Genomic DNA, 18,956 nt, shown 5'->3' on the forward strand with positions numbered 1-18,956 from the left:
GTCATTATTTGCATGGGGTGGCCGATATATGATAACAAAAACCACTGGATTTACCAGAGAGAGTTGGCATAGCTGAACTTCAAAACTCCTGCGTTTATGAGTTGATAGACAGTGACAGAGATGGTTGTTTTTAAACACTGTGGGCCCTATCTTGCACCCGACGCAAATGACTTTGTACACTGACGCATGTATCATTCCTATTTTGCACCCGCGCAAAGCGGACTTTTTTCCTCCACAGACGCACGTCGGTTAACTAAGAAATACACTTGCGCTCCCCGGGGCGGTTCAGCGCAAAGAGGAGGCGTGTTCCGGCGCAAACTTTCCCTCATGCTATTTTGCTGTTCTATAAAACAATTGCGCCACTGACCAGAAAAAAAGTAGTCTAAAGTCAGTGGCGCGTTGCGCGTTGTTCTTTATGCTATTTTAAGGGCGCATGCTTGGCCATAATCAATGTAGCGTGTGCACAACGCGCATACACTTTGATTCTCTCATCTAAGTAGCAGTTTTCATTTTTGCAAATCATACATTATTACGATAGATAGATAGATAGATAGATAGATAGATAGATAGATAGATAGATAGATAGATAGATAGATAGATAGATAGATAGATAGATAGATAGATAGATAGATAGATAGATAGATAGATAGATAGATAGACAATTTATTATAAAAGCATAGGTACATGTAGCTTACACATTTACTCAAATTATACGCCTGTTTAACAGAAGTTAATTTGGGTGGGTTTCTCCATCCCCATGTCACTTCTCTGTGTTTTACGGCCCTGACGAGAACGTCGGTCTCCTCGGCTGTGAACCGCTCCAGGCGCGCCTGGCAAATCCGCCGTTATAATAGGAATCCGCTTTAGAACAAGCGCACCTGCTCTTAAAGGGAATGTGAGATGACGCTCTGATTGGTTTATTTCACGTTACGCCCAAACCACACCTATGAATAATGAAGCTACTTCAGACCAACCCCTTTTAGATTTGCGCCTGGCGCAAGAGGCATTTATCTCTCCGGGAAAATAGCAACAGCGCCGGGATCCGCCCACAAAGTTACTTGCGCTTTGCGCTTTGACACTTGCGTTTCAGATCGTTAAAATAGGGCCCTGTAGCTAACCCCCCACCACGACCGGACAATCGGGGGGAATTAAGGAAGTTACAGCCCTGTGGCACAAGTTCAGTAAATGGACTTAAGTCTCCCGGTTTAATCCAGGTTTCGGTAATACATAAGATATCCAGGGTGTGAAGGGTAAAAAAGTCATTTAATATAAAAGTATTGTTTACCAGAGAGCGTGCGTTGATCAGAGCCACTTTTAGTAGCTTCGTGTCCTCCTGCAGCTGAATTGATCTCTGCAACGGTCGAAGATTAGAGATATTTACTCCACACGCGCGACGACGAGGAGGAAGGCAGCGCGTATATGTTGAAAGAGTGCCGGGGACCACGGGTCGAAGCCATCGATGCGATGTATCTAGCGGACGCCAGAGCGCACGCCGTTCTCTGGTCGTAAGCAGAGGAGATAGCCTATCAGCAAACGGCGACCATGCACCAGCACTCAGCGAGTGCGGGTAAACACGCCGCTCGCAGAGCCTCTCAGATGGCGGCCACGCAGGAGACCTGAGCCGAGCAGCGGCTCCACCCCGCTTTCCACGTTTTCTCCGACGTTTCCTCTTCCAAGGCAAGTCAGCAGGACGCCAATATTGGTATACTGGAAGGTAAGTATGAGTAGGCAAAGGAGAGGGACGAGGCAGGTAAATGTCACCTCTAGCAGCTTCAACAATCAGTCGAATGTCCAGAAGTGTTTGACGATCGTACGTCAGCGCCATTTTACAACCAGTAGTTAAAAAAGACAAGCATAAAAACAGTAAGGACATCAAAACTAGAGGATGCGACAGACGGCATGCCAAACACAGCGGCGCCATCTTGGACAATCTGAGGCTCCTCCTACTTACACCTTACAATGAACAGGTTCCACTTCAGAGCGTAAGCATGCCTCGTAGAGGGTGCTCTCGCAGAAGGGATGGTGTCTACGACTGATTGTGGTAGATCACCTAGAACCTCCGCGTCCAGTCCAGGGACCAAACATGGAGTTTCCAGAGGTCTGGATGCGGGTGCCATACGTTGCCCTGTCCCTGAGAGAGAAGGAATGGGCCAGGGAGGGGCTGTCAAGAGGAGCAGGGAACCAGGTGCGGTTGGGCCAATACAGTGCAATTAGCAAGACCTGCTCCTCCTCCTCCCTGACTTTGCACGGTGTCTGTGCAAGAAGGCTCACTGGGGGAAACACATTCTTGCGGAGGCCCCGGGGCCAGCTGTTTGCCAGTGCATCCGTGCCGAGGGTCCCCTCGGTCAGGGAGTAAAACAACTGGAATGGGACGAGTCCGGAGAGGCAAACAGATCTATCTGTGCGGCCCAGAAGTGATCCCAGATCAGCTGTCTCCACTTACCCTGGGTCACAGGCTGTCGTGAGAGCTCGTTGGCGGCACGACTGAGCAGGCAGGGAATATAAGTGGCACGAAGTGACCTCAGATGCTTCTGACTCCATAGGAGGAGGTGCCGGGCGAGTTGCGACATGCGAGGAGAGCGTAGACCACCTTGATGGTTGATGTACGCAATGGTCGCAGTGTTGTCCGTACGGACCAGTACATGCTTGCCGAGCAGCGGCGTTTTGAGGCGTCTCAAAGCAAGGTGTACTGCAAACAACTCTCGGCAATTGATGTGCCAATGCAGTTGGGGGCCCGCCCAGATCCCTGCTACTGCATGCCTGTTGTACGAGGGCCCCCAGCCGGTGTTGGAGGCATCTGTGGAGGCCACAGCATGCCTGGACACTTGTTCAAGGGGCACTCCGGCCCGGAGAAACGAAGGGTCTGACCACGGGCTGAGGGTTTGGCAGCAGGCCGGGGTGATTGTCACACGGAGCGTGCCGCTCTGCCACGCCCACCTCGGGACTCGGCCGTGAAGCCAGTGTTGAAGCGGTCTCATATGGAGCATGTCGAGCGGCGTTACTGCGGCTGCGGTTGCCACATGCCCCAGGAGCCTCTGAAAAAGTTTCAGTGGAACCACTGTTCTGCTCTTGACTGTATTCAGGCAGTTCAGCACTGACCGGACACGTTCCTCTGTGAGGCGTGCTGTCTGTTGGACCGAGTCCAGCTCTATACCGAGAAAAGAGATCCTCTGCACGGGGCGAGTTTGCTCTTTTCCCAGTTGACCCGAAGACCCAACTGGCTGATATGTTGGGTCAACAAGTCCCTGTGTTCGCACAACTGTTCTCGAGACTGAGCTAGTATCAGCCAGTCGTCGAGATAGTTAGGACACGAACACCATGCAATGGCCGCCTCCACGACCTTCGTAAAGACGCGGGGGCAACAGGGCCAGCCCGAAGAGTAGGACTTTGTACTGATACGCTAGACCCTCGAACGCGAAGTGCAGGAATGGCCTGTGTCGTGGCAGGACGGAGACATAAAAGTACGTGTCCTTCAGGTCGATCGCAGCAAACCAATTTCGGGGACGGATGCATTCGAAAATGCGTTTCTGTGTTAGCATCTTGAACGGAAGCTTGTGAGGGGCCCAATTCAAGACTCGCAGGTCCAAGAGTGCCCGTATCCCACCGCCTTTCTTGGGTAAAATGAAATACGGGCTGTAGAATCTGGTCTTCATAACGGCTGGAGGAACCGGCTCTATTGCATCCTTCGCCAGTAGGACTGCAATCTCCGCGCGCATGACAGGGGTACGTTCGCTCAACACCGACGTGTAACGAACGCCACTGAACTTGGGCGGACACCGGCCGAACTGAATCGTGTAGCCGAGTCTGATGGTACGGAGGAGCCTTTTGGAACGGTTGCGAAGCACTCTCCAGGATTCCACGAATCGGGCCAGGGGGACCAGAGGCACCACAGAACGTGGCAGAGAAGTGGAGGACAGGGACCTGGCTTGGAAGGCCCGGGGGCAGCCCGAAGCGGGGTCTGAGTGTGCGGTACGACACTTACCTGTCTCCACGGGTCGGCAGGGTGTGCGTGAGAAGGCGTGACCGGGTCACGCCTTCAAGCTACCAGCTGGCGACACAAGAGGGGGCTGAGGGATACAAGGCTTTACAGGGTCGCACACCACCAGTCTGACCCTCTTGGGAACGGAGGAATTAGCTATTTTGACAATTTGGGTACCGCTTGACACCGGGGAGCCAGCGGCGGAATGGTAACCATCTGAAGAGCTCGTCCCCACATACCTGGGTGGCCTGTCTCAGGGACGCTTAGTCTTACGCTTGCCACCTGGTTTGGCAGCGCCTGAGACAGGCTGGGCGGCCTGTCTGCGGCTGGCTCCATGCTGAGGCCTGGGTGGAGGCTGCTGCGGAGGCCCAGCGGGAGCTGAAGCGGTGGCAGGGGGACGCCCTCGGCGACGAGCAGGCGGAGGAGCTGCCACAGGCAGCAGCGGGCCGCCAGGGCAGGATGTGCCAGATGGCCTCCGTCTGCACTTGGGCGGCAGAGAACTGTTGGGCGCAGTTCTCCACCACATCACCGAATAGCCCAACCTGGGAAATTGGGGAGTCCAGGAACCGAACCATGTCCGCATCCGTCATATTAACCAGGTTGAGCCAGCGATGGCGCTCCTGGACCACTAAAGTGGACATCGCCAGACCGACCGCGCACACCACAACGCTCGTGCCCCAGAGGGCGAGGTTGGTTGTAGTGTGGAGCTCACCTATGAGCGCACGGTCTGGGCTACCCTCATGCATATCCATGACTGCTGACTGCCTTGGCCTGGTAGACCTGTAGCAACACCATGGCATGCAAAGAGGAAGCGGCTTGCCCACAGGCTTTGTAAGCTCTGCCCGTCAGAAAGGACGAGAGGGGAGATGAGGATCCCCCGTCCAAAAGGTAGCGGCCGCCGGACACAGGTGTGTCGCGACAGACCGCTCCACTGGAGGGATAGCCTCGTAACCCTTCACCGCTCCTCCGTCAAGGTCATCATTATAATCCTCTGATCACCCATCCCACACGGCACCCTGGGGTGGGGTGTGGTAATGGGGACTCCACCTTTGTGGACGAAGGCGAGTCTTGATCTCAACACCACGATAATCATGTTCCCGCACTGGGAACATGAACTATCCACAAAAGCTGCTTCAGCGTGCTGTAAGCCCAAACACGTGATACAACTATTCTGACCGTCAGAGGGGGACAGGGAACAACCGCATCCAGAAACGTACTGGTGGAATGACATCTTGAAAAAGACGCAAACGCACCGGTGTTGCTCTTTCAGGAAGTTTGGGACTCTCATCAGTGCCGGACCACACAGGGGAATGATCGCGACAACCAGTGGTAAGTGCAGGGTATACGCAGGTATACGGCGTATACCCACTTCTTTTTCAGTCGGCATTGCGTATACCTACTTCTAAATCCCCTCTGGCGACAACACTGACAGGAATGGTGCAGCCTGTACCAGTGAAGCACTCACTTTCTTCGCCCTCAACCAAACGTCAGACAAACAATCATAAAAAGGAATGCTGTTAAAACAGCAGTTGAGAGCTCAGAAGGCTCGCGACCACTGCACTCGCGCTGTAGAAACACCAGCACCGGGAGAGACTTCCAGAAGAAGCACAGACACACTCACTCGTTGAAAATATTCAACACTCTTCAGAGACATCTACGTGAAGAACGATCGGCTCCGAAGCGAAAGATAAATGGTGCGTGCATCCACTTCAGTATTTATAGCTGCGCTGCGAGGCGGAGCATGAGATGCAAAGCTCGCACGCCAATGTGCATTGGCTCGTTTTATCAATACTTGAAGATGACAGGCTTCCTAAGCGTGATCCCAATCAGTCGACACGTCGACTACGTCGAACATGAGCGACTGAAAGGGAACAGAAGATTAATGGCTTCATTGAAGCAATGATGCACTTTCATGGATTCACTGAAGGATTCCTCATTCTAAGCAGTAACCTCTGAATTCCAGAGTGTATTGAATCACAGAACCAATTCATAAGAATTATTTGTTCGTGAATTGGACAACACAGGTCGTGCTGTCTGAAATGTCAGCATGCATTGAGAAAGATAAATTATTGAATAATAGTACATGAGCAGCCATTGATTTTCTTTTTTTCTTATTATTTATTACGAAATCCTGTAGGGGCTAATATATACATCAGTATTCAGAGAATCGGAGGATCTGTAATGTATGTGTCACATGTACAGTATGTTCTGTTTTGGTTTTATTCTAGTTCCTGTTTCCTTTGTTCTCATTTTCCCGCCACTGGTTTGTTTCTATTGTTGTTAATTAGTTCCCCACACCTGTTCTGTTTCTATAAGCCCTGAGTTATCCTTGGTTCTTTGTCCTGTATCGTCTTAGTGGATGTGTTTACCCTGTGATTCTGCTCTGTATTCTATGGATTATTGTATTAAAGACTATTTTTGTGAGTTCTTCGCCTTTGTGCAATATTTATACAGCCAGACAGTGACAGAAATGTACAAAAATAAAAATGAAATGCACATAATCTGCTTCTCTTTAGGGTACTGCATTTTTGGATAGTAATGTAGTGAACAGTACTCAGTTTATATAGATTTCATTGGTGTTTTGTGTGCCAGAAAGCTACAGGTGATTTCAGGTGGGGTGCTGTCAGAATGTCCATAGATGTATCAAAACAGGAATGCACACACATTGCTTCACAGTATGAAGACGACAGTGGGCGTGTGAATGGACAGCTTGGATTAATATCTGTGTGTGTGTGTGTGTGTGTGTGCGCTCATGAGCTCTGATTTGATTTCACTGGCTTTAATGAATCCCATTCACCGAATCATGCGATGGAGAATTGGCACAAGACTGAAGAGTGACTGCACACTCACTTCAACTTTCTTTCAACTCCCTTACTACAAGTTGCTAAACACATCTGCTTTTGTTTTCAGAAAGCATTATTAAATGTTACCATTTAATAAATTCTTCTAGTGAATTGGCCCTGTCACTTTCTTTTAAAATAACTTTTTACATAAAGTGTATATTTTAATTTAAATAATGAAAATGCATTTATATATACAAACATATATATATATATATATATATATATATATATATACAAATATATATAAATGTTGTGTTCACCAATGTTGCATTTATTTAAATTCAGTAATAACAGTAATATTGTGAAATATAATTTTCATTTAAAATAAATGTTTCTATTTTAATATATTGTACACCGTAATTTATTCCTGTCATGTTTGGGTTGTTAGTTTAAAAAAGTTCTTACATATTGGAGCATCATGGAACATGATCTTTAACTGAGCAGCATAAGGACTTATCCACAATGCAGCTTGCTCTGTCCTCATATATGGCTTGTGCCACAGTAGTACTGTCGTTGGGATGAGACTACCTTATCACAGAAATAGCCCATGCAGCTTTAGGATATCTAAAGTGCCATAATTATCAGAGTCAGATGCAACCCAGTCTGGCCAACAATCAGAAGCTAACTTTGATGTCTGTCTCTCTCTCTTTCTCTGTGTGTGTGTGTGTGTGTGTGTGTGTGTGTGTTTTCACAGACATCCGAGAGACAGCGTTTGTGTATGCCATCACAGCAGCGGGTGTGACGCATGCAGTGACCCAGGCTTGCAGCATGGGGGAGCTGCTGCAATGCGGCTGCGAGGCCACACGGAGTAGAGGGCCTCCCCCTCGTTTAGCCAGTATTGGCCCAACCGAAGGGGTCAAGTGGGAGTGGGGGGGCTGTGGGGACGACGTGGAGTTCGGCTATGAGAAGTCCAAGCAGTTCATGGACGCCAGACGGAGGAAGGGCAAGAGTGACATCCGCACACTGATAGACCTTCATAATAATGAGGCTGGACGACTGGTACGTTATTTCATAATAATAATAATTCATTACATTTATATAGCGCTTTTCTCGGCACTCAAAGCGCTTTACAGAAGGGGGAATCTCCTCAACCACCACCAGTGTGCAGCATCCACCTGGATGATGCGACGGCAGCCATATTGCGCCAGAACGCCCACCACACACCAGCTTACTGGTGGAGAGGAGATAGTGATGAAGCCAATTGGTATATATATATATGGGGATTATTAGGAGGCCATGATGTACAGAGGCCACTGGGCAAATTTGGCCAGGATGCCAGGGTTACACACCTACTCTTTCGAAAGACATCCTGGGATTTTTTTTTGTGACCACAGAGAGTCAGGGCCTCGGTTTAACGTCTCATCCGAAGGACGGTGCTCTTTGACAGTATAGTGTCCCCATTACCATACTGGGGCGTTAGGACCCACACAGACCACAGGGTGAGCGCCCCCTGCTGGCCTCACTAACACCTCTTCCAGCAGCAACCTGGTTTTCTCAGAAGGTCTCCCATCCAGGTACTAACCAGGCTCAGCCCTGCTTAGCTTCAGTGGGCAACCAGTCTTGGGCTACAGGGTGATATGGCTGCTGGCTACAGGCTTTCATGTTTATCTTGTCACAAATAGCTGTAGAATTACATTTTTAAAACAATTCTAGCAATGTTTAACCAGACTTAATAGCTTTTTACAGTCGTTTAGCGGTGGCTGGCAGTATAAATTCAATCCAATAATTGGCCCTATCTATATATTAAATTAAAATATATTTAAAAATAATGTCGTAACACTATGCACTGCCGTTGAAAGTTTTGGGGTCTTTTTTTGGGGGGTGCATTAAATGATCAAACGCAACAGTAAATACATTTATAAGGTTAACATTTTTATAAAATAATATTGACAAAACAATGTGCACCTTTGACATTTATAAGGTATACATTTTTATAAAATAATATTGACAGAACAATGTGCACCTTTTTAACTACATATTATCAAATAAACAACCAGTCAGTTAATAGGGATAGTTCAAAAAGTTTTCTCGTCGCTTGACTTGGATTGGACTATTTTAACGATGTCTTTAATAACTTTTCTGGGCCGGCAAGTTTCAATCCCTTAGAAGCCTATGGAGGAGTGATCCAGCTCTCAGATTCAATCAAAAATATCTTAATTTGTGTTCCGAAGATGAACGAAAGTCTTACGGGGTTGGAACATGAGGGTGAGTAGTTACTGACAGAATTTTTGGGTGAACTACCCCTTTAAGTCTCGGATTACACTGTGTTGTCTGTATCACAATGTAGATGCAGTAGCATTGTTGTGGCGGTGTTGTATAATACTGCAGGCAACTTTTTCAGACTTTGTACGTTATTCTGTACTATATGCATGTGCAAGAGCAATTAATGCAACAGAAATCAAGCGTATAGCGTCAGTTCTGCCAGGTCACGTTAGTCAAGCTCGCATCAGCTGAATCTCAGCTGATCCACGTCTACCTATAGGAATGCGACGCCCATAACAGCATAACATTCATATATAAGCTCCTTCAGTATTATCAACAGCTATCATGTTTCTCAGGAGCTAATTACCCTCCTCCATCCCCAGCTCCTCCTCTCGTCCAGTCAGGATTTGGCATTCTAATTCGCCTTTGAATCAGACTAAATTCTCGAATTATGTTGTACATTCAAATTTTGAATTAATGATATCTGCAAAACATTAATTTTGGTTCTGTTCTGTTTACCCTAAGGGGGTTATTGCTGCTCTCCCTGCTCTTATCCATGCTAGGCTGCATGGATGCGCAGGGAGTTCTCGCCCAGAACAGAATCATACCGCCAATCCAAACTGTATGCTAATTGTCAATCGTATTTGACGATAGTGGTCCTGACAGAAACTAATTTTATATATTTTTGTAATATAGAGTACTTAGTTCACAACCTTTGTTAATACATATCAACAATAAACAAAATTAGGAATTGTGATGACTAGCCAGATAGCTTTTACAGTATTTACTTACATGTTTTGCACAGTGTTTTGTACAGCGCCTCAGTTAGTACCTGTCGCCCTCATGCAGGTTTGGCGTAGATGTTTTTTTTTTTTTTTTTTTTTATGTTCTTGGTACGATATCACTGTAGATAGATTTGTTTGCATTGATGCAGATGATACAAGCACAGTCGTGTGCTATTTTGCCTGTACAACCCTTCAGAGATAGTTAAGCTCAAATGAGCAGATGGTGCACTTCAAAAGCTCAAGCATGGAAGAGCTCGGAAATGTTATGGAAATACACTTGGCAGAAGCTGAAGAAGACAGTTGAGACTAGTTTCCCCAAATCACCACTCTCTCTGTTCCTTATTGTCTAGGTCAATTTAATATATATAAAGGAGTGTCGTTTTTTTGTTTAACTAGGGCTTTTAAAATGACAGCATTATGTACATTAAATTAAACAAGTAAATATTATTATGAGTTGACGCATCCAGTTCCTTTCAGAGTAGAAAATAGTCAATAATATTAATTTAATATTAATTATTTATTAAGTAATATGTGCAATACGACACTGAGCAGAGGTGATATTCAGCTGGCTATTTTTCTCATCTCATTCACAACAATGAATGAGATGCAAACACAGAAAATGCAAACACAGAAATGCATATCTGCAGTAATTCAATAATAAACTTTAATGCCTTATGGACATTGCATCATATGTAAAGATATTACACAATAGATTTTCCATAAAGAATGTTTTCTCCATTTATTGAGAATGTCTCAGGTTACAACGAAAGGGAACGAAATGCTGCGTTATTGTCATTGACGCTTTGGGAACGCCTCTGCTAGAATTCGTCTGAAGCACGTGTGTGAAATCAGTCTAATGGCATGACGGAATGTCACAGGTGGGTGACGTCAGGACCAGGAAGCTATTAAGCGCACCCAGACCAAAAATTGTCAGCTACTAATAGGCCAAAGCAAGTCGATCACAGGGATTCAATGAGACGCACCGTCTCCTTCCTTTCTCAGGGAACCATGGTTACAGTCGTAACACGAGACAATCCATTTCGAGGGAACTCGCACTGCATCATCGTCATTGAAGCTTTGGGAGCGAAAATGCTCAAATTGCCAGACTTACTAGGGCCTGTTTGTGTGAATCACTGCAAGCACACTAAGACAAAAGCACCTGTGAATCTGGTGTAGCTCCCAGGTCCAGATTGTAGAATCTCACAAATTTGAGAGTAGAGAACCACCCTGCCGCATCACAAACATCTTGAACTGAAGCCCCTGATCATAAGGACTTATAGGCTGCCATACTCGTTGAGTGCGCTCTAACAGCCAAAGGTGAGGGCTGTCAAGAGGCCTCATAAACATGAGAGATAGCCTTCCTCGGAGTCTGTTTGGTTGCTGGCAGTCCTTTCTTGGGAGAACCAAAGCACACAACCAATTGATCAGTTTTTTTTTTCACAGTGCTCTCCCTGGACACACTGAATTAAGCTTCTGCTGGTCTGAACTTCTGAAAGGAGGAGGACAGAAGGCCTGCAAAATAATAGGCCATGGCACATTAGTAGGTACCTTGGGCAAATAACCCAGTCTAGGTTACAAGAATGCCTTGACAATCCCCGGTGCAAATTCAAGGCACATAGGGGACACCGACAGGGCCTGGAGGTCTCCCACTCTTTCAAGAGACGTAATAGCCAGAAGAAATACCGTCTTCGGGGTCAGAGACTTCACTGGTACCGTTTCAATAGGCTCAAAGGGAGCCATAGACAAGCCTTGTAGCACCACAGCCAGGTCCCTAGCCAGAATTCTAGTGTGTTTTGCAGGCCACAGCCTTAGTGAACCTTGGAGGAAGCGTGTTACTAATTGGTATCTCCCTAACGATTTGCCACCCGAAGGTTCGTGGTAAGCAGCTATGGCCTTCAGAGTGGAGGGAGATAACCCTGCAGAGAACCGCTCTTGCAGAAACTCCAGCACTGTACCAACCATTTTTTGTCATACAGAAACGAGTAATACATCATTCGAATATGTAAACTTTTATTTGTGTACACTCACAATAACAACAAAACTTTGTGCTTTGTGCACCACGAAGTGAACACACTCCACTTCAGAGCATACAACTTTCTTGTGGAGAGACCTGACTCTATGGGACTGCCCCCCCCCCAGAGGCAAAACCCAACTCTGAGCGGGGGTGAAAGATTAAGTCTTTGGGGGTTGCCCCTCGGGTAAAACCCCTTTGTCTTGAGCCACCATTGTAAGGGTCTCATGTACAGCAGGCCAAAATGAATCACGTTGGACAGTCTCTGAAACTGTCTGACAGTAAGTGACTGGCCTAGCTTTATCTTGTTTACTGCTGTGAGAATCTAATCGATATGAGCAGGAGACAGACATGCCTGCATCATCATCGCATCCCATACCATACCTAGAAAAGTGGTTCTCTGTGCTGGAGAAAGCACACTCTTCTTGGCATTCCGCCTTAACCCCAACTCTTTCATATGGGTGAGGATGACATCTCAAGGCTCATTCACCATCTGTTCCAATTGTGCTAAGATTAGCCAAACGTCAATATATACTTTAACACGTGGATGCCCCAGACTCACAGCGGAGCCAGAGCTCCATCCACGCATTTCGTGAAAGTGCAGGGTGATAGAGCTAGACCGAAGGGAAGAACCCAATATGGGTACGCTTCGCCCCCAAAAGCGAACCTCAGGAACTTCCTGTGTTGTGAAAGGATGGATATGTGGAAGTATGCGTCCTTGAGATCTTTCATTATAAACCAGTCCTCGGATCTGATTTGAGTCACAATCTGTCAAGATTTTGAACTTGAGCTTTCTGAAATGAGCGATTTAACTGGCGCAGATATAAAATGGGACACAATCCCCCATATTTCTTTGGAACAATGAAGTACAGGCTGTAGAAGAGTTTTTATTTCTTGTTCCATTACCAGAGCCTACTCAGGGCCCACGACAGTGGTCAACACCCTGTTGAAACGAGGCGAATGACTCTCGATTTGGATTTTGTAGCCTCTTTCTACAGTCTGCAGGACCCATTTCCACACTGCCAGATGGTCTACTAAGGGAACCAGCCTCTCGAGACTGGCCTCTAGTGTATTTCAAGTAGTCAGCTTGGTGCCCTGAAGCAAACTGTCAGGGAACGACTCAGCTGATTCCTCTATTTCCCTCCTCAGAGGATGTGAGCATCCCAATGATGTAACGCTGAGGGACTGACTCAGATGCATTGACACAACGTCTTGTGCCTGAGACATATGCTCACTGGAAACTGCTGCGCCCAAAAACACCACAGGTGGCAGGGTTGGCAGAACGGCTTCCTGAGGGCACCGTATAATGAGGTGTGGACCACTGTCCCCTGGAGGGGCCAGCAGCCACAGAGATCTGAGTCTGGCAAGGGAGGTAGCTTTTGAACTCTGCCACCACCTTTTTCGCCTCCTGGAACCTCTCGACGACAGAGTTGACTGCATCCCCAAAGAGGCCAGGAGGGATAAGCGAAGCATCCAAAATAAACGACTTGTCTTTAGATTTTATATCAGACAAGTTTCAACACAGATGCCTCTCCCTGGCCACCAGAGCTGCTGTAGAATGGCCCCGCGCAGCTCTTTAAATGCGTCTGGGTTTACCCCCTCACATTCATCAAGGTATCTCAGCAGGTCTGACTGTTACGCCTGCAAGATGGCCATTATATGCAGACACGCACCAGCCTGACTTGGTGCCGAATAAGCCCACCAAAGCCGACGTTGTTCAGCACGGCTTGTTGGGTAATGTCGGGGGCCTTCAGGGATGATGCCGTAGAAGGGTATCTGTTCCCTTCTACGGCATCATCTGGCGAGCGTCTGTTCCACCTTAGGCATTGCTCCATACCCATGTGCATTCAACCCCTTAATGTTTGCATATATGTTGGACTGAGGGCTGAATATGTTTTTTTTTTCCCACGATTTAGAGATTTTATTATGCAAACTGTGGAAAAAACAGGAGGCCATGACGTGGAGGTTGTGATTTTACTTGCAAAAAACACTCATCTAATTTACTTTTTAGACGTGCGCCCTGCTTCTCGGCTGGCCATTTGATGTTTAACTGAGCCACAGCACGAGTTTTAATCTCTACAAGCTCCTCGTACATAGGGGATGAGGGTGGCGAATCCTCAGATTCCCCCGCATCAATGCTCAGCAGATCCACCTTCTCATAGGTAGAGAGCTGAAGCACGGGGCTCTCACTCCGGGCAGAAGAAGCCACAGCACAGGCTTCCGATCCCAGCAAGACAGCGCTGGTGCTTAGGGTGAGGGCAGAGAAAAGGCAGAGCCCGTCTCTAATACTCCGCTATTCATTTGCGAACCTTACGATCTCAGCTGGGCCGGAACCACGGGGAACACTAGCCTGATCACCCTCCTCAAAGAGTGACAGGCAGGAGCGGAGCCTGCGAAGCTGTAATCTCTCGCAATGCACACAGTCAGCCCCCTCAAGACCTACATGCTCCGCTCCCAAACAAACAATGCCCAAATCTTGTGTATCCCCGCCCGTGATGTAGCGAGGGCAGGGAGGAACACACGACTTAAATGACGTTTAAACGTATGAACACACGTTTGCTCGCCATATGTCTTGTACTTTATACTTTAGGACAAACAACACTAAATAAGACAAACAATTTCACACAGAGTGCTTGCTGAGGCACATAACCTGACAATGTTTGGTCTGGGTGTGCTTTATAGCTTCCTGGTCCTGATGTCACTGTCTGTGATGTTCCGTCATGCCATTGGACTGATTTCACACACGTGCTTCAGACGCAATCACGCAGAGGCGTTCCCGAAATGTGTGAATGGCGATAACACAGCTCGAGCTCCCTCGAAACCCAGAACTGAATGAAAAAGTTTCAACGTCAAATCAAATACATGAATTAAAGGTGTAATATTTAGGAGGATCTATTGACAGAAATGCATTATATTATACATAACTATGTTTTCAGTAGTGTATAAAGACCTTACATAATAACCATATGTTTTTATTACCTTAGAATGAGGCATTTCTATCTACATACACCGCGGGTCCCCTTACATTAAAGTCACAATTTTGCACCGCCATGTTTCTACAGTAGCCCTAAACGGACAAACTTCTCAACAGAGCGCGTTTCATCACTACCTGTATGTTGTTCTTCATGCAAAGAAGCTAGCTAAAGTGAACAAGTAACATTAATATTCGCAATAACATATAGTTTTACTGAATAATTAAGTAAATATAATTTATGCTGTCTCAGACGACGACTTCTTCCTGTGTTGGCCACCGTAGCTTCTCTATGTGCTTGTTGGTTGCAATTCGCAACCTCACCGCTAGATACCGCTAAAATTTACACATTGCACCTTTAACATATTTAACTAAATAATGATTAAATATTTAATTGAATGACACACCTACACTACGGTTCAAATATTTGGTCAGTGAGATTTTTTACAGAAATTAATGCTTTTGTTTAGCGAGGATGCATTAAATTGATTAAAATTGACAGGAAAGGCATTTATAATGTTACAAAAGATTTCTATTTTAAAGAAATATGTTTTAAAATATAAACTTTTAAATTGTATTACTATTTCACAATCTTAATGTTTTTACCGTATTATTGATCAAATAAATGCAGCCTTGGTGAACATAAGAGACTTCTGTCAAAAACATTAAAAGGTCTAACCCCAAGCTTTTGAACGGTAGTGTATTTACATTTTCTGTTATATTTTTCCATGGTATAGTGTGCAAAAAAAAAAAAACGTTTAGTGTGAGTGTGTCTGTTACACCTTTTAGCCATTGCAAAAGGAGTAAAAAAAAAAACCTTTTTGGAAAGCAACCATTATGTTGCAATTACTGTACATTTGATGCCTTTAGTGGCATCTGTGATGTCTACATTGTAGCTACTTTTGTAATACTGTACAATGGAAATATCTGGCGTATGTGTGCACTAGATCATTTTGAATATCTCTTGAGATGTATGCAACTACTCTTTTCTCAGTTTACTATTTTATAGTTTACAATACACTATTATTCAGTAGTCTAAATAAGTCAGATTTATGATTTCCTTTAAGCAATCATCAGTCGGCCAGTGGCCAAACCCTCATATTAGTTATTCACTAGTATCAGTAGTGCTTCATCTTCCAGGGGTCACTGCCTCACAGCCTCAGGTCCTGTTAGTAAGGGGTCAGTCACAGGTAAATAGGCATTAAGGACCGAGGTGGGGGCATATCGACATGTTTGGCAGATAGTGATTTTCTTCTACAGTACTTCTTTTTTTTTTTAAATGCCTCGCAAAGAATTGTTTGGAATTAAAGTGAGAAAAATGTTAATGCTGCATTTATCAGATGTTTATTTCAACAGGTATATAACTGTATGAATCTGTTTTCAAGCTCTCGGATTGGCTTTCAGGTGGCTGGAGGCTACAGAGGGAGGGGAGAGACTAGGGTAAATTCCTTCTAAATAGCTTCTCCTTTTATCTCACTGAACTATCTTTGTGTCTTGAACTGCAGGCGGTGAAGAATTATATGAGAACTGAATGTAAATGTCATGGGCTGTCTGGCTCTTGCACTCTGAGGACCTGCTGGAAGAAAATGCCTCACTTCCGCGAAGTGGGCGATCGCCTGCTCGAGCGCTTCAACGGGGCATCCAAAGTGATGGGTGGGAATGACGGTAAGACTCTCATCCCAGTGGGGCAGAACATCAAACCTCCAGACAAGCAAGATCTCATCTACTCAGCCGAGTCACCGGACTTCTGCCTGCCCAATCGGAAGACAGGTTCCTTGGGCACACGCGGGCGAATGTGCAACAGCACAGCGCTGGACGTGAGCGGATGTGACCTTCTGTGTTGCGAGCGGGGTTACCGGGACGAGACGGTGGTCCTGGAGGAAAACTGTCTCTGCCGTTTCCACTGGTGCTGCGTGGTCCAGTGTAAAAAGTGCTCGGTCAGGAAGGAACTGAGTTTGTGTCACTAACCGAGAACCCTTGTTGTTGGGATTGAGTAGAGCGATTCTGAACAAGGAAGTGGTGCCAGTGTCAGAACAAAAGAATCTAGAACATTCCAGATTCATGCTTACACATTTCAAACCTTGAGGCTTTGGAAAAGCCTAGAGGAGTGTCTGACTTGTGATTCACCCCTCAGAAAACCCAGGACGCAATGATCTCAATGATCACTCAAGTCTCAAGGGGTTGTTTAGCTGTGAAGTCAAGACATTCTGAAATTCTTATCAGCAGATTGAGAAGGCTTTTGTGCATCTTTTTCTGTTAAATCAGCCCTATATATTTTATGAGTTTAGACTGGAAGCACATCCACATCAGCAACGCAGCCACTGTGTAATGGCTGTTCATGCTCTGAAGTGACAGAACATCAAGAAAGTGATATTTGGCATATCGCTGGATATGAAACAAAGACTGTTATTTATAAGCATTTTATATCATGACTACTTCTTGTGACTAATGCCCTGTTATTTTCCTTCAAAAGCACTTTGAGAACTTTTAACAGAAAGGGTAACTGATCATTTTACTCTTAAACTCAAAGGTAAAAAGCAAATGCAAGAGATACAACATGTAAAAACTATTATGTTTGTGAGATATTTAATCTGTGGGGCTTTTAATGCACTTTTACTGATACTGATCACTATTTTTCATTGGTTTGCTCCTTAGTGAAATGCATTTTCAGTGGTTTGTTTCAGTTTTGGTTGTTTGTTAAGAGTTCTTGTGTAAGAGTTCTTCTCTTGACCTCATATATATGCTCTGAAATGCCTTTCAGTATGCTAACACTGCTCAATAGTTCTCAAAACCAATTGCAACTGATCATTAATGACAATGATCAGAGGAATGCATGAGAAATTGTCATGTTTTATCACTTTGTTTTATTTCCAATGGATCTCTCACTGGAGGGTTAACAGTGTAATGGTTTCCATGGACCTCATATAGGTCATCAAAACACCATTTCAGCACCATGTTAAATCAATTAAGTGTCACCCAAATACATTATATTTGAAATAGAATATTTCTGCAGTCTGTACAGTTCATGAAATCAGAAAACAGAAATGTCAAGAAACAGACATAAAGAATGCAGAGCTTCACAGGCTACTTAAGAGGTCAGCCATGAGACTTTCATCAAGTGTTAATCTCAAGCATCCCATCCTTTGTTTGGAATGTATTGCATTTTTTGAAAATACCTTCGTAAGGTATCATCTGGAGCGAGCCACAGACCATAGAGAAACACCGTTTTCACATGCATTTGTATTAGGAGCATACGTATAAAAGACTTGAGACTGAAAAGTGACTACAGTGCCACAAAATATAACATAAGATTCATCTGTATTTATCTGTAGACTCTTCTAAATTTGTAGTTGCTCTCTATGCAACCTCTTATCTGAGAAATCTGGTGGAAAGATGTGCAAGATTATCGACTGCTCTTCAACAGTTTATAAAGTGATCTTGCAATAATTCATACCAGAATTGTATATTTTGCAATGCATTTGAAAGGAAGCTCATTCAGATTTGAAAACCAGAAGACTCGAGGTGAAAATCCTACTTATAGCTGCTCATCACTGAATAAAATAGACAGTTATTCTGTCATATTTATCTAAGTGTGTTCTTAGTCATAAATTAGTGCTGTTTTCTAAGTATTATCGATCTGGGAAAAACAATCAATTATTGAAATAGGCATTTAATTGACAAAGTGAGACTACACTAGTAGAAAATGTACAAATAAAGAGTCCACTGTTAAATTCTAACATATTCAAACTGATGGACAAGATTTGACGAAAATCCATTTCCAAAGGTTTGTCAATAGACTCTCTTTGCCTCCCATTTCTCCTCAGTGTTAATTTGGTTGAATGTTGTAACTCTCACATGATGTTTTGACTCGGAGATATGATCCCATTTCAGCCTGAGATATTTATATAGACAGCATAATGAAGCTTATGTCACACTTTCCTTTCATTGACGTTAAACATATTGTACAAATGTTGTTGTAACTGGCTCACTTCACACAGGGTCAAGGCTCAATGCTTCCCACCTCACTCTCTCGCTACGGCAATTCAGAGATTTCAGTTTCAAGTGCACTGCTTTGCAACTCAGCAGAAGAAAGGTGTTGTTTTGAGTTATTTACGCAGTTGGAAAAGACTCCCTTTGTATTAGTATAAGTCCTGCAAGTCCGCAC

The 18,956-nt window shown here is 45.1% G+C and overlaps 1 protein-coding gene across 1 annotated transcript in view; it reads left to right on the plus strand.

The window, feature by feature from the left end:
• Nucleotides 1-18,376, plus strand: part of wnt6b (wingless-type MMTV integration site family, member 6b) — a 47,026-nt gene extending 28,650 nt beyond the window's left edge. Inside the window, exons 3-4 of the mRNA XM_056241833.1 lie at nt 7,517-7,821; nt 16,297-18,376. Coding sequence (XP_056097808.1) covers nt 7,517-7,821; nt 16,297-16,758 — 767 coding nt within the window. The 3' untranslated portion in view covers nt 16,759-18,376. The remainder of the gene's footprint in view (nt 1-7,516; nt 7,822-16,296) is intronic.
• The last annotated feature ends 580 nt before the right edge of the window (nt 18,377-18,956 follow it).

Source organism: Rhinichthys klamathensis, unplaced genomic scaffold, assembly GCF_029890125.1.
Source record: "Rhinichthys klamathensis goyatoka isolate OS25496 unplaced genomic scaffold, OSU_Roscu_1.1 h1tg000021l_1, whole genome shotgun sequence".
Taxonomy (NCBI): Eukaryota; Metazoa; Chordata; class Actinopteri; order Cypriniformes; family Leuciscidae; genus Rhinichthys; species Rhinichthys klamathensis.